The sequence below is a fragment of the Coregonus clupeaformis genome, chromosome 12 (assembly GCF_020615455.1).
Source record: "Coregonus clupeaformis isolate EN_2021a chromosome 12, ASM2061545v1, whole genome shotgun sequence".
NCBI classification, from domain to species: Eukaryota; Metazoa; Chordata; class Actinopteri; order Salmoniformes; family Salmonidae; genus Coregonus; species Coregonus clupeaformis.
The window spans coordinates 7,820,047-7,836,453 of record NC_059203.1 but is presented as its reverse complement, the minus strand read 5'-3'; the positions used below and the strand labels follow the sequence as shown (position 1 = coordinate 7,836,453).

At 41.2% G+C, this 16,407-nt stretch overlaps 1 protein-coding gene across 1 annotated transcript in view; it reads left to right on the top strand.

The window, feature by feature from the left end:
• The first annotated feature begins 9,716 nt into the window (after positions 1-9,716).
• The window catches only part of LOC123492081 (synaptoporin-like), a 28,724-nt gene continuing 22,033 nt past the window's right edge, over positions 9,717-16,407 (top strand). The window contains exons 1-2 of the mRNA XM_045224027.1: positions 9,717-9,826; positions 10,008-10,073. Of these exons, the coding sequence (XP_045079962.1) occupies positions 9,809-9,826; positions 10,008-10,073 (84 nt within the window). The 5' untranslated portion in view covers positions 9,717-9,808. The remainder of the gene's footprint in view (positions 9,827-10,007; positions 10,074-16,407) is intronic.

Genomic DNA, 16,407 nt, shown 5'->3' with positions numbered 1-16,407 from the left:
ACATTGACATACTGACTAATAAAACTCACATTGCACTGTAAAAACTTCAGAATATCAATCTTCAATCATTTGGCCGATGGTTTCATCATTTGATTCAGGTCTAGTTTGATTGAGGTAAAGATAGTAGCTAATATAAACCAACTTTTGGCCAGCTCTCTCTCTAATGGAACATCAACTGGTGAAGGCTTGCCAAGTTCATTTACTTCTGAAACGTGACAAAACAAAGGCTACAAAACATGTCCATACAAACAACTGCTGTTAGATAGTAATAATAGCCATATCGCTATCTGATAGATAACTAGAGGCTAGATCTGACCTGGCTGTGGTAGATACTCACTAGCGTAGCTTATTCATTTACTTCAGTCGAGAAGGGATGAAACATTAGCTGAAGTTACATGTCAGTTACAATACGAGCTCAGCACTGCGAATAAACACTAGTTTCGTTTTTTTTCCTGTTAAGTTAAACAGCTGTTACTTTGCCAGCTACATCAGTCAACTAAGGAGTAGCCAGTTTCTGTTCCTTTTACAACTTGGTGAAAGAGCGCAATGTGTACACTGAACTATGCTCAACACTCCCATGTTGGTCCAGCCAGCCTTCCAGAAGCTTTTCCTTCACACAGCCTGTCAGCCCGCTCTGTGGTATCCGCGTGGTCCTAAATCCAGTCGGGTAAACACTCCAAACATATTGTATGTATCATAGTGATTCAGGAGTAACATTTAAACATAATTTTATGCCCCACCAACATTAGACAACTATACAAAAACCCTAAAATTGCTGAAGTAAGTAAATGAAATCAATGATGAGAGAATAGTCAGATTAACTAATAACTAAAATAGCAGTGCAAATGGCATTATTTTGCTAAGTGAATAGATGTATTATAGGCAATGAATGTGTAGGGGAATGCTACAGACATTATTGCTCAGCAGAAATATCAGCACACCTCAAATCCAGAGGTTGTGAGTTCAAATCCCAGGTGGGGTTATATTTTTAACAGTGTACCCCTTACTTTAAAACCACCATACCATTACTTGACTTATAATGGTTTACGATTGTTTGGGACCTTCTGGGACCATCACGTGATGTCCTGATGACTAGTAAAACAAATGTCATGAGAACATCCACATGCTTAATTTAGTTTTGAGCCGACTTCGCCATGGGCTTTGAACGAGGCAGCCCGGTTCCAAAATGAATGCAATCACTTTTTACCCAGGGCAAACTCCTCCCACCGGGGCAACCTGTGTCAGATAATCAAAACCCATCAGTATCTCATGTGATAGGATTTCATATGTGAAATTTCACTTGCACATGATTTCACATATGAAATTTCAAAATGTGAAGTGTTCCAAAAACACGTTTTCACATGTGAATTGTCAAGTGAAGTGTTCCAAAAACACATGATTTCACATGACATTTTTCTTCTCACATGTGCTCACATATTGTCACATGTGTAGTTTCATGTTATCACATGTTGCTTCACATGTTGTCACGTTATCACATGAACTTCACATAAAATTACATGTGATCACACAAGATCACACGTGTTCACGTGTTCACATGTGGAATTCATTCATTTATTCCATAAGGGACACCACAAACATTGAATTGTTTAGTCCAGATGTTGTTATTTAGTTGTCAGATGTTGTTGTTTAGTTGAGAAGGGCCAGTTAATGGAATGTAAAATAATAAACATTTTATTATTTTATTATTTCTGCTGTGCAGAATGTTAAACATGGCAATGTTCTCATGTTCTCAATAAAGGCTTTCAATATTCTGTTGCATGTCATGATTTCTGCATTTTTTCAATCTGTTACATTTTATTCCAAGCCCTGTTACAACTGACCCAGGAGGTGGAGTAAATTGTAACATTTCACTCCTTGTATTTGAGACAAAGTCAGAACTTGTCTGTTTGATTTTGAGAGCTAATACCTACTGTATACTCATTTGTAGCAGACATATGGAAGCTGTTCCTATCACATTTTGAATGTAGTAGCTCAAACAATCTCTGAGAAATTGACACAAATCCTAAAAGTGTAACAACCATCCCTGGTCTCCCCTACTCAGCTCCTTCCCAAGTCAAGCACTGCTTCTTATCCCTTGCACAAATAGCCTACAGCTGTGTCTATCCTGAGCTCACTGGTGTGGGAAACTCTGAGGGCCCAGAATATTTGATACAATGTTGCAAGTTCGCTATCCCAAGCTTCAGACAGGACCCAAGTTAATAATTGATACAATGTTTAAAATTTGTTGCAGACAGGCCAATGTCATTTATAGGATATTTCTTTTTATTATGATATTTTCTACCTGCTGGCTGCAGTTTTTATTTGTTGGCTTTATGCAGGCTATTTTTACATAGTTGGAAATGGCAATAGAAGTTACTTTTTAAGTTTGTATCATTTTCATTTAGATTTGGATAGAATTTGATTAACCACATGACAATGATTTTTAGATATGAAGATGTTATAATAAATGAAATGAAACTGTTCCACGAAAATGTGCATATGAAAACCATAACTGTCATACAGATCGGTAGAAATTGTAAGATAAATTGGCATTTCACATGAGAAAGGTTGCCGACTCAGGAGAGTAATGGCAGAATCTGCGAAAGCCAGCAGGAGAGGGAGGAGAATGGTTGGGGTCAGGTTAAGTTTTTTCTTCTTCTGGTTATCTATATCTCTGGCGCCCTCAAGTATTTTGTGTCTTATTTCATCAAACAGTAAGCTTAAAGCATCAGACCAGCTCAATGCATATAGTTGATTTTATTAAAACACATAAGGTGTGTCTATATATGGAAAAATACACATTTAAAAATGTCGACCAATCGATCGGTCTAAAGAACAGATGACTTTCGGTCGACCAAGATGTTTTTTAGTCGGGGACAGCCCAAGGGTGTTTCTCAAAATGCATACTACCCTGCTCCGAGCATGCAAATTGGAGCACGGGAGGGTTGGAATATGAGTCCAAATCAAAGTATGTGAAATGGAGCACAGAGGGCACTTCTCGAATGGGCACCCCTTTTGTACATATTTTGAAGCTTGCATGGATGCAAGCTTCAATGGAAAGTATGCAAAGAAATATTACGTAACCACATAAAAAATGTGGTAAATTTTTTTTAAATCAATGGCGGACATTATTTGAGCTGAAGCGAGAGAAAATACACTCCGACTTCAGAATGAAATGTTGCCTATTCACATCTCAAATGTTGCCTGACTACAATATTTTATCTTGATACATTAATAAATACAGTTGTGTTAATTTAGGCATGTTTACCTGCCTACGTACTGTAGATCACAAACCCATAGTAAGTCAATAGGGCTAACTGGCTAGCTACTAGTACTGTTAGCTAGCCAGATAGCCACGAAGAATAGTTAGTTAGCTACCGATGAATAATTGACATCTATCTTGCATAATATTCGTTTTAGGTCATTTTTGCCTGTTAAACTATGTGGTTAGCTACATTATTACGATTCACATATAGCTAGCTGATAGTTATGAATTAAAATGGTTGCTTTGTTGCCATTGTCCTGGCTTGAAGAAGGTTCAGTGAATGGGGAGTTGAAGAGTGGGGTAATACAGTAGGGGGAGTGCGAGTGCTTCTCAAATGTATTGTTTTATTCATTCTCCACACTCTCGTCCTTACAAGAGAACATGGTCGGCGAATGTACTCGGATCATCAGAGTGTGGAGCACGGTTGTATGCATATTGAGAAACACCCCTCGTCTCACCTTAGCGCTTGTGGCTTTCTGTCCGCTGCCCTTCACCACTATGGAAGAAGAGTGTCTCCACCATTTGTGTCCAGTATGCGAGTTGCGCATTTACTTGGATAGAATGAGAGTTTTACGCAAGGGCGACCAACTCTTCGCTGCTTGGGCACCTCCCTGCAAGGAGAGGCCCCTCTCTCGTCAACGGCTATCCCATTGGATAGTGGAGGCTATTCAATTACTTATAATGGCAAGGGTTTACAGCCCCCAGAGGGCCCGAGGGCTCACTCCACCAGAGGTATGGCCGCCTCTTGGGCACTATTCACAGGCATCTCTTTACTAGAGATTTGTGATGCGACATGTCGGGCTGCCCGAGTAGCGCAGTGGTCTAAGGCAATGCTAGCAGTGGTCGCAATGCTAGCTGTGCCACTAGAGATCCTGGTTCGTATCCAGGCTCTGTCGCAGCCGGCCGCGACCGGGAGACCCATGGGGTGGCGCACAATTGGCCCAGCGTCGTCCAGGGTAGGGGAGGGAATGGCCGGCAGGGATGTAGCTCAGTTGGTAGAGCATGGTGTTTGCAACGCCAGGGTTGTGGGTTCGATTCCCACGGGGGGGGGGTATGAAAAAAATAAAATAATGTATGCACTAACTGTAAGTCGCTCTGGATAAGAGCGTCTGCTAAATGACTAAAATGTAAATGTAATACCTTCATGAGGTTTTACCGACTGGACGTCACTGCACCTTCGTTGGCCCATACTGTCTTCCGTGTCGGAGCCACTGAGGGGTTACACTATTGGGGCTACCCTGGCTTCAGAGAGCATGTCTGCGATACGGGCCATATCCCCATATGTGATACATCAAAATAAGTATTTCAAATAAAATAAAATCAAATTGTATTTGCCACATGCGCCGAATACAACAGGTGTAGACATTACCGTGAAATGCTTACTTACAGCCCTTAACCAACAATGCATTAATTTTTTTATAAAAAAGTAAAATAAAAAAACAAAAATAAAAAATTGTTGAGAAAAAAAGAGCGGCAGTAAAATAAAATAACAGTAGGGAGGCTATATACAGGGGGGTACCGGTGCAGAGTCAATGTGCGGGGGCACCGGCTAGTTGAGGTAGTTGAGGTAATATGTACATGTGGGTAGAGTTAAAGTGACTATGCATAAATAATCAACATCTCACTTATATTATCAGAGAACCGGGGTTACGCAAGTAACATTACGTTTCATGTCTTTGATCAGGGGTGTCAAACTCATTCAACGGAGGGCAGAGTGTCTGCAGGTTTTTGGTTTTTCCTTTCAATTAAGACTTAGACAACCAGGTGAGTGGAGTTCCTTACCAATTAGTGACCTTAATTCAAGTACAAGGGTGGTGCGAAAACCCTCAGACACTCGGCCCTCCGTAGAATGAGTTCGACACGTGCCCTAGACCCACCCCAATTTGCATACCGCCCCAACAGATCCATAGACGACTCAATCTCAGTTGCACTCCACACTGCCCTCATCCACCTAGATAAAATGAGAATGCTGTTCATTGACTACAGCTCAGCATTCAACACCATTGCCCCCTCTAAGCTCGTCACCAAGCTTAGGATCCTGGGACTAGATCCCTCTGCAACTGGATCCTTTCTTGTGTTCTTCTTAATTTTATTTATAGTGTGTTTTTGTTCTACCGTATGTTATTTTTTAGTACTACATTTATATTGATCACTGCATTGTTGGGTTTAGAGCTTGCAAGAAAGGCATTTCACTGTACTTGTGCAGGTGACATTGAATCTTGAAACAAATGCTCTGGCTTCATCAACAAGCTCTCACAGTCTCACTGCAGAATTAGATGTTCATCCACATTCTCCAAAAGGTTAAGTTTAGGCACTCAATCTGAATGGTTAAGGTAAGGGTTAAGGTTTGGGATAGGGTTATTGCAAAAACAGTGTCCACAACTGGGATCGAACACGCAATCTTCTCATCCAGAGTCATGGGATTACGCCCACCCGCCCTAGCAAAACCCAAGTCTAATTGATGGTAATAACGCTCACTGTTGCCCCTAATGGCCGGGTTTATAGGCATTTCCCGATGTCCTCAAAACATTGATAGATGTCCAATTTTGACATCAATTTTAAACGATCTCCCTGGGCTGCATAGGCAAATAATCATTAGAGAGACATTATGTATAGGTCCATGTGGCTGGTTAATTTATCATTAAACCTTAATGTGTTTGCTGATGCTCTTACTGTGTAGCTTTAATTGCCCTGCCGTTATATGTTGACAAGTTGACAAACAATGTTTCCAGTCCTTTTGACTACTGTAGTAGCACGTTTATGCTGTTGATCCACAGCTAAGGACATTCGTTTGGCTGCCGGTTGTTTCAAGTCAGTTATAACAATTTCACCACTATCTGCATTATGGAATTTCTCTCTATCACTCAGTCTCTCCTCTCTCTCTCCCTCTGTCACAAACACAAACACCCCTCCTCTGTCACTCTCTAGTCCCCCAGGTACAGGTGTGCTCATTTGCGTCTGCAGAACATTTTCAGTTTGTCGAGGTGTGTGTGATGCGTTTTGACACCTACCAGTGTGTGTGACAGATTCCCATCACCCAGGGGAACCCAGAGGATGCTGTTCCAGTACCAAGGAGTCTACCCTAAAACCCCAAGAAAGGATTTTGACAGGGATAAGACGATTCCCCTTAAGAGCTACAGTAGACAGAAGGTGAGCATCACTTTAAAAATGTTGCCACGAGATGGTTATCACTTCACAGAATCACCCCTGTTCTCAGAATTTTTAAGTGCAGGGAGGGAACAAATAAGAGTGTTGGAAGATGATTGGACACAGCTGAGATCCCTGTAGGTGCTTTGCATCTATTTGCAGCCTTTTCTCAGCATTCTCTGAGGTGTGGGTGCACTATGGGCTGGTGAGTTGACCATGATGACACGCAGCCTCCTTCAAATGAACAGTGGCTCCTCCCGAGGGGGCAGCCCGGCATTTGCACATTTGGGGAGAAAAGCCCTTCTGAATCTTCAGGGGGGTTGCATGACAATGATTGCCAGGTCTGGAGGCTGTGATCTGGTACTGATCTAAATGAGTGTAAAGGTGTTTGTCTAAGGACTTTAATTAATAGTCAAACAAATCCCTGACTTACTTGGCTGGGGGATGTCTATCACGGACATGGAAAACACACACACACACGCCATCTTCTTCTATTAGATACACTACATGACCAAAGGTATGTGGACACCTGCTCGTCAAACATCTCATTCCAAAATCATGGGCATTAATATGGAGTTGGTCCCCCCTTTGCTGCTATAACAGCCTCCACTCTTCTGGGAAGGCGTTCCACTATTTGTTGGAACATTGCTGCGGGGACTTGCTTCCATTCAGCCACAAGAGCATTAGTGAGGTCGGGCACTGATGTTGGGCGATTAGGCGATGGGGTTGAGGTCAGAGCTCTGTGCAGGCCAGTCAAGTTCTTTCACACCGATCTCGACAAATAATTTCTGTATGGACCTCGCGGGGACATTGTCATGCTGAAACAGGAAAGGGCTTTCCCCAAACTGTTGCTACAAAGTTGGAACCACAGAATCGTCTAGAATGTCATTGTATGCTGTAGCGTTAATATTTCCCTTCACTGGAACTAAAGGGCCTAGCCTGAACCATGTAAAACAGCCCCAGACCATTATTCCTCCTCCACCAAACTTTATAGTTGGCACTATGCATTCGGGCAGGTAGCGTTCTCCTGGCATCCGCCAAGCCCAGATTTGTCTGTCGGACTGCCAGATGGTGAAGCGTGATTCATCAATCCAGATAATGCGTTTCCAACGCCCAGAGTCCAATAGCGGCGAGTTTTATACCACTCCAGCCAACGCTTGCCATTGCGCATGGTGATCTGACTAACAGTTCTTATGCTGACGTTGCTTCCAGAGAGAGTTTGGAACTCGGTAGTGAGTGTTGCAAATGAGGACAGATGAATTTTACGCGCTTCAGCACTCGGCGGCCCCGTTCTGTGAGCTTGTGTGGCCTACCACTTCGCGGCTGAGCCGTTGTTGCTCCTAGACCTTTCCACATCACAATAACAGCACTTACACTTGACCGGGGCAGCTCTAGCAGGGTAGAAATTTGACGGACTGACTTATTGGAAAGGTGGCATCCTATGACGGTGCCACGTTGAAAGTCACTGAGCTCTTCAATAAGGCCATTCTACTGCCAATGTTATTCTTTGGAGATTGCATGGTGGTGTGCTCGATTTTATACACCTGTCAGCAACGGGTGTGGCTGAAACACTCGAATCCACTAACTTGAAGGGGTGTCCACATACTTTTGTATATTCTGTATATAGTGTATGTTGAGATGGCACCTGTACTCTTTAGATAAGTAATTATTTGAATCAATATCAGTCAACATCATCTCACCATGCTCAATCATTGTACTGACCATTGTTTTATTGATCCTGGCAAGCCTGTAGAGTTTTTTGGCTCAACATCTAAAAAGGTATGGCAGGCAGCCCTTTCAGAAACAGTCAGCTTATGAAAAAAATCACAAACTACTAAATGGATAAACTATGCATGAGATCTTCTATTCTTCCTGCTCACTTCTTTTTGATTTGCTGTGATGAGAAGATTAGGCCAATCGGATCTAACAGTTTTCTAATCGCTAGGACAGACCAATTCAGGCAGACTGGGAGAGCGTTTGAGAGTAGAGAGGGGGAGAGAGGGGAGAGGAGAAGAGAGGGATGTGTATGAGCAGGAGAGTAAAACAGGGGGAGGAGGAGGGGTGGAGTGAGAGAAGAGATGTTGTAAAATTAGCCACACTGTCAGCCTGGTTTTCACTTATTTCTATTGGAACTGTCATCTCTATAGCAGACACAGGAAGCATTGCTTGCTCACCATCATCTTGCCTACAGTTAGTTTACAGTCCAGCTCTCTTCCGTCTGCATCGGCTGGCTAATTAGATAACAAATTGCTCAACCTCCAGTGGGGTGGCTAGGAATGGCTATTACACAGCAAAGGATCATCATATCAACAGAAAAATACAAGGAAAGTCTGGTTCATGTTTTCATCATAATAGTCACACAAAGATGTCCTTATCAACAATAAAAATTGTCAGGCAAATGTTAATTAATCCACACATTTCAATCTGACTGTACACTGTGCTTCACATTACATAACATTATGTCTTCAGTGAGTCACATTCCTATTTGCCCTTGGACTGTGTTTAGCCAGCAGCCATGTTGACTGTTTGCCTGGGAATCACACAGGGGATCCTTCAGAACCACATAACTCTCAGAACCATTCACGTAGAATTGGAATATAGAGAATCAGAATTTAGTCCATATATATCTGCAACGCTCTCTGAATGTTTTGTTCTGAGCAATTGAGGTGTATTCTCTCAAATTCTGTAAGATTCCACATCATTTATGTAGCCTACAAGTAATGGAAGTTATGTCTGAATATAGTCCACATTTCCAGTATTCAGAGAAATTGTCATATAAAACAGGTCACTTTGGATGCTTTTGGAGCCATAGGCAAGTGATTTGGGGGTTATTATTCTGCACAAAGCACAACCATTACAGAGGGACAGATGAGGGGTTTATCTTGAATGTGCTACAGACAGTGGTGGAGTCACAAGAAAATACCCACAGGTCAAAGGCATTTCATAGGATTTTTCAGTCTATTGGTAGTGCATGCACGCAGGCATGTAGCCTACAAAATGATGGATGATTAATAAGATATATTTCTCTACCTACACGACCTGAGTCAGGCCTGGTGCATCGAGCCAACATTCATGCACGGGGTTTCAATCACATCCTCTCATCCATCTCGGACGTGGGGAGGAGAGGCAGTTCAAAGAATAAACACATCGTAGCCTAAACAAAAAAATCTTATCCAATCGTAAAATCTTGAAGCCATCGTTCATTTCCGTGAAGCCAATCCCCGTCTGTCTCTATGGTGTTTTATTTTTCAACAAGCAGAAGAGAGCTCGGGATTTTCCGTGTAGTAGCAATAAGAGCGGAGACTCTTACACGCGCTAGGCATAGACATCAAGCGGTTTGGGTAGCATTGTACAATTGTTTACGTCTTACTGAACACGGAGATAAGTATTTTGAAAATGTTATCAACTAACGAGGTATGTTTATTGATTGTAAATGTGTTTTTTTGTCAGGTCTCAAACAGCCATTATTAAATTTTCTAACAATGTAGGCTAACTTACATGTCAAATAAGCTATACAAACATGACATATTTTGTGCCTTTTTTAATGAAAAATATCATTATTTTTTCTATGTTATTGTTGTTGTCATTCCATTAGCTCGTGTCTGTTGGGACATTTCAAGTGCTTAAATTACCTCTTGGATTTATCCGCGTTTTGGAATGGGTAAGTTGAGTGTTTGCAGAAACACTTATTTATTTTGCATGAAATAACTGAATGATAGATAACACGTTTACAGTTGCAAGTCAATTTATTCATCATATGTATTAGTGTCTGCCGTGATATAGCCTAGCTGTATACATATCACAGTCATATGTAGGCTACATATGCGGACTGAAATATAATTGCGCCTTTCATGTTTACCCAAGGGGTCTCGTTGTGTTTTTGCTCGGAAATATAATTGCGCCTTTCATGTTTACCCAAGGGGTCTCGTTGTGTTTTTGCGAGCAAATCAGCGTTATAACAGGCTATATTGAAGGTTTTGTTTACATTAATTTCCATTACTCTCAGGTGAAACTTTTAATTCTCGTAATTGCGTTCTGTGTCGCCTGTCATGATGTTACTCTTTCTCCGATGAGTAACCGTCCCAGCGCATGATCAATCAGAGCGTGAACAAACCGCTTTACCATGACCAACTGGTTCAAGTTTATGTAATGAATCGCGGCTGTATTAGGTTAGAGTAGTGTGGCTTCGTCTTCTTCACTGGGAGGCTGGAGAACATGGCAATCACCAACGTGTAAAAAACATACCTTTTGCCTGAAACAGATCGCAGTGAAGCAGGACACAATCACATTGGTTGTTTCTGAGTGACTGCTATTCACGGTGACATTTGTGGGTCAGCCTAAAATAGCAGGCATATGAGCCAAAACACCATCTGTATGATGAAGATAACGTTCAGTGAGAAACCTCATATACAGTATTCCAGTGGGCACACACTGGTTGAATAAACATTGGTTTCACGTCATTTCAATGAAATTATGTTGAACCAACTTGGAATAGACATTGAATTGACATCTGTGCCAAGTGGGATATTATATATATACAGCTCTGGAAAAAATTAAGAGACCACTGCACATTTTTCTTAAATCAGCATCTCTACATGTATGACAACCATTCCATTCCAGCTCATTCTACTGAATTAGGTACTGATTAGGTGATCACCTGAACCAAATCTTATTTAATGAGGAAAAGTATAAAAACCACTGCTGTGGTCATCACTATCCTCTTGCTATAGGACCTCAAAAGTAATATTAATCAAAAAATAACTATTGACCATGCCAAAAGAGTTGAAAAGGAAAGTTTAGAGTGAGGAAAAGAAGGGTTCAATTCTGGCTTTACTGGCAGAGGGATACAGTGAGCGTCAGGTTGCTTCCCATCCTTAAAATTTCAAAGATGGCGGTTCATAAGAAAAAGGTCAAGCAGCAGACATTGGGGACAACAAAGCTACAGACCGGCAGAGGGCGAAAACGACTCTCTACTGACCGGGATGACCACCAACTCATTCGAATGTCACTCAACAACCGTAGGATGACATCAAGTGAATAATGGCAAACGGCAGCTGGGGTGAAGTGCACGGCGAGGACGGTTCGAAACAGGCTCCTAGGGGCAGGGCTGAAGTCGTGCAAAGCTAGAAAAAAGCCCTTCATCAATGAGAAGCAAAGAAGAGCCAGGCTGAGGTTTGCAAAAGACCATAAGGATTGGACCGTAGAGGACTGGAGTAAGGTCATCTTCTCTGATTAGTCCAATTTTCAGCTTTGCCCAACACCTGGTTGTCTAATGGTTAGACAGAGACCTGGAGAGGCCTACAAGCCATAATGTCATTATTCAATTTCTGTTCGTCACATGTCTGTGGAACTTGTTCAGTTTATGTCTCAGTTGTTGAATCTTGTTATGTTCATACAAATATTTACACATGTTAAGTTTGCTGAAAATTAACACAGTTGACAGTGAGAGGATGTTTCTTTTTTATATACAGATGAAGTCTGAAGTTTACATACACCTTAGCCAAATACATTTAAACTCTGTTTTTCACAATTCCTGACATTTAATCCTTGTAAAATGTCCCTGTCTTAGGTCAGTTAGGATCACCACATTATTTTAAGAATGTGAAATGTCAGAATAATAGTAGAGAGAATGATTTATTTCAGCTTTTTTTTCTTTCATCACATTCCCAGTGGGTCAGAAGTTTACATACACTCAATTAGTATTTGGTAGCATTGCCTTTAAATTGTTTAACTTGGGTCAAACATTTCGGGTAGCCTTCCACAAGATTCCCACAATAAGTTGGGTGAATTCTGGCCCATTCCTCCTGACAGTGCTGGTGTAACTGAGTCAGGTTTGTAGTCATCCTTGCTCGCAACACGCTTTTTCAGTTCTGCCCACACATTTTCTATAGGATTGAGGTCAGGGCTTTGTGATGGCCACTCCAATACCTTGACTTTGTTGTCCTTAAGCCATTTTGCAACAACTTTGGAAGTATGCTAGGGGTCATTGTCCATTTGGAAGACCCATTTGCGACCAAGCTTTAACTTCCTGACTGATGTCTTGAGATGTTGCTTCAATATATCCACATAATTTTCCTTCCTCATGATGCCATCTATTTGGTGAAGTGCACCAGTCCCTCCTGCAGCAAAGGACCCCCATAGCATGATGCTGCCACCCCCATGCTTCACGTTTGGGATGGTGTTCTTCAGCTTGCAATTGCCCCCTTTTTCCTCCAAACATAACAATGGTCATTATGGCCAAACCGTTCTATTTTTGTTTCATCAGACCAGAGGATATTTCTCCAAAAAGTATGATCTTTGTCCCCATGTGCAGTTGCAAACCGTAGTGTGGCTTTTTTATGGCGGTTTTGGAGCAGTGGCTTCTTCCTTGCTGAGCGGCCTTTTAGGTTATGTCGATATGTTACTTTTGTACCTGTTTCCTCCAGCATCTTCACAAGGTCCTTTGCTGTTGTTCTGGGATTGATTTGCACTTTTCGCACCAAAGTACGTTCATCTCTAGGAGACAGAACACGTCTCCTTCCTGAGCGGTATGACGGCTGCATGGTCCCATGGTGTTTATACTTGCATACTATTGTTTGTACAAATGAACGTGGTACCTTCAGGCGTTTGGAAATTGCTCCCAAGGATGAACCAGACTTTTTTCTGAGGTCTTGGCTGATTTCTTTTGATTTTCTCATGATGTCAAGCAAAGGGGCACTGAGTTTGAAGGTAGGCCTTGAAATACATCCACAGATACACATCCAATTGACTCAAATGATGTCAATTAGCCTATCAGAAGCTTCTAAAGCCATGACATCATTTTCTGGAATTTTCCAAGCTTTTTAAAGGCACAGTCAACTTATTGTATGTAAACTTCTGACCCACAGGAATTGAGATACAGTGAATTATAAGTGAAATAATCTGTCTGTAAACAATTGTTGGAACAATTACTTGTGTCATGCACAAAGTAGATGTCCTAACCGACTTGCCAAAACTATAGTTTGTTAACAAGACATTTTGTGGAGTGGTTGAAAAACGAGTTTTAATGACTCCTACCTAAGTGTATGTAAACTTCCGAATTCAACTGTATACAGTACCAGTCAAAAGTTTGGACACACCTACTCATTCCAGGGTTTTTCTTTATTTTTACTATTTTCTACATTGTAGAATAATAATGAAGACATAAAAACTATGAAATAACACATATGGAATCATGTAGTAACCAAAAAAGTGTTAAACAAATCAAAATATATTTTATATTTGAGATTCTTCAAAGTAGCCACCCTTTGCCTTGATAACAACTTTGCACACTCTTGGCATTCTCTCAACCAGCTTCACCTGGAATGCTTTTCCAACAGTCTTGAAGGAGTTCCCACATATGCTGAGCACTTGTTGGCTGCTTTTCCTTCACTCTGCAGTCCAACTTATCCCAAACCATCTCATTTGGGTTGAGGTCGGGTGATTGTGGAGGCCAGGTCATCTGATGCAGCACTCCATCACTCTCCTTTTTGGTCAAATAGCCCTTACACAGCCTGGAGTTGTGTTGGGTCATGGTCCTGTTGAAAAACAAATGATAGTCCCACTAATCGCAAACCAGATGGGATGGCGTATCGCTGCAGAATGATGTGGTAGCCATGCTGGTTAAGTGTGCCTTGAATTCTAAATAAATCACTGACAGTGTCACCAGCAAAGCACCACTATCACACCTCCTCCTTCAGCATTCCAGGTGAAGCTGGTTGAGAGAATGCCAAGAATGTGCAAAGCTGTCATCAAGGCAAAGGGTGGCTACTTTGAAGAATCTCAAATATAACATAGATTTTTATTTGTTTAACACTTTTTTGGTTACTACATGATTCCATATGTGTTATTTCATAGTAATAGTTCATATTGAAAAACCCTTGAATGAGTAGGTGTGTCCAAACTTTTGACTGGTACTATATATATACAGTACCAGTCAAAATATACCTAGTTGATTTTAATATGACTGTAGAAAACCATTGACTGTGATGTAGGGTACATATGTTTCAGTACATGGTGACTGCTTGCAGAAAACACACGTGCACATTCACATGCACATACACTCACACACAGACACACAGACACACACACACACACAAACACACAGGAGCAAGGGCATGGAGATTGTAGTTTCTCTCTACGACTGTGTTGAAAATGTAGAGGGGTAGAGGAGGAATCAGTATCTTTACCAACCACGAGCATAGTGACACACAGACAATCAACCCACTGCACACTGTGATTCTCAGAGTGATTCATTGGTTCAGCTTGATTAGTAGGAGTGGCCAGGGTCGAACAAAACAGAGATGACCGAGTAAAACCAGGTTATCTTCAGTACCTTTACTATTACGGATTCTTATTAGCAGCTCTGATGGCAGTTGTCTTGGTCATTTTGCACAACATTGCATCATGAGGAGTGTGTGATTTGACTTTGGCTAACAGTGCTTACGAATGCATGATAGGCTACAAATCATTACTCAAGTCATAGACCCCCAAATGTATTCCATTATTTCTTTATTTTTTACATTTTTAATTGGATGTTTTTATCAATGTCAATCAAACAAGCGATAGCAGTCACATGATCTGCATAGCAACAAAACATTAACAAGAAGGGGGGGTTGGTACAGCAGCTCAAGATACAACAATTGAGAGATAATATTACAAGAGTGGTATCTATCAAAGGTATTTGATGGTGGAGATGGCATTTGACCAGCCCACTAGAGTTTTTGTAGCCGCGCCATGCAGCTTAGCTGTTGAAGATTTTAGCTGTCAGGGATATGGGCTTAAAAAAAGAAGTACCATGTCAGATATAGAGTTGAAATGTATTAAAGTTTGAGTTTGCATCCCAATATTACACTTTGTATACATCACAGAAGACTGAAATATAACAAAACTATTTAACTTAGAAACACCAGATTTTATTAATTATGAAATTATGAAAAATATAAATAACATTCCACCCATGAGTGCACTAGGTCATTTGACTGCAGGAAAGGGCTACAGAAGTATTTGGATCAAACCCATTTTTTTGAATTGCCTTTCTGGCAGCAGTTAGGGCACACATTAACAATTTTAATATAATCGAATCCAATAGATTGTCACAAGTATTTCCTAGTAGAAACAGACCAGGCGATAAACGGTATTTAATGTGTACATAGGTCCCGACTGAACCAAGAGGGCCTTTATTCTGATCTGCTTTTTTGGAGGGGAGATTAAACACAAAAGGTAAATCTCTCAGAGAGTAAGAGTCTATCTAGAGTTGACATGGAGGCTTCTCAGGAGTCTACACTCTTAAAGAAAAGGGTTCCAAAAGGGTTCTTCGGCTGTCCCCATAGGAGAACCATTTTTGGTTCCAGGTACTAGAAACCTTTTGGGTTCCATGTAGCACCCTCTGTGGAAAGGGTTCTACGTGGAATCCAAAAGGGTTCTACCTGGAACCTAAAAGGGTTCTCCTATGGGGACAGCTGAATAACCCTTTTTAGGTTCTAGATATAACCTTTTTTTCTAAGAGTGTACAGTGTAGTAGAGGAATCCTGTTCCGACATCTTTTGAAATTGATGAAGAGTCATGGTTGTCAGTTCAGTTTGTTGATGAGCCGCTCATATTTAATCCAATGGGTTTAGATCTGTGCTGACATTTACATTACAAATGACATTTTAAATAGACAATTGTGTTGTCTCGCATAGAACGGCACCAATCTTTAAGTCTGTATGATCTATTTGTGGATGATTATTCCAGAGAGTTATATGTGGTCCATAACCTGCCAGTAAACATGGATGTATGGTTCACTTCCCATACATTTCCGAAGCTGCAGATCTGGCTCTCTGGCACATTGTCAGTATCTGGCAGACAATTCTCCTGTCACAACGGCTGATGTAGATGTGGTGAAGGAGTCAAACGCAGACACAGAAGCTAAGTCCAATACTTTACTGAACACGACCAAAAATATACAAAACACTGGCCTCAAAACAAACAAGAGGCGGACGATGCGCAACAATGCG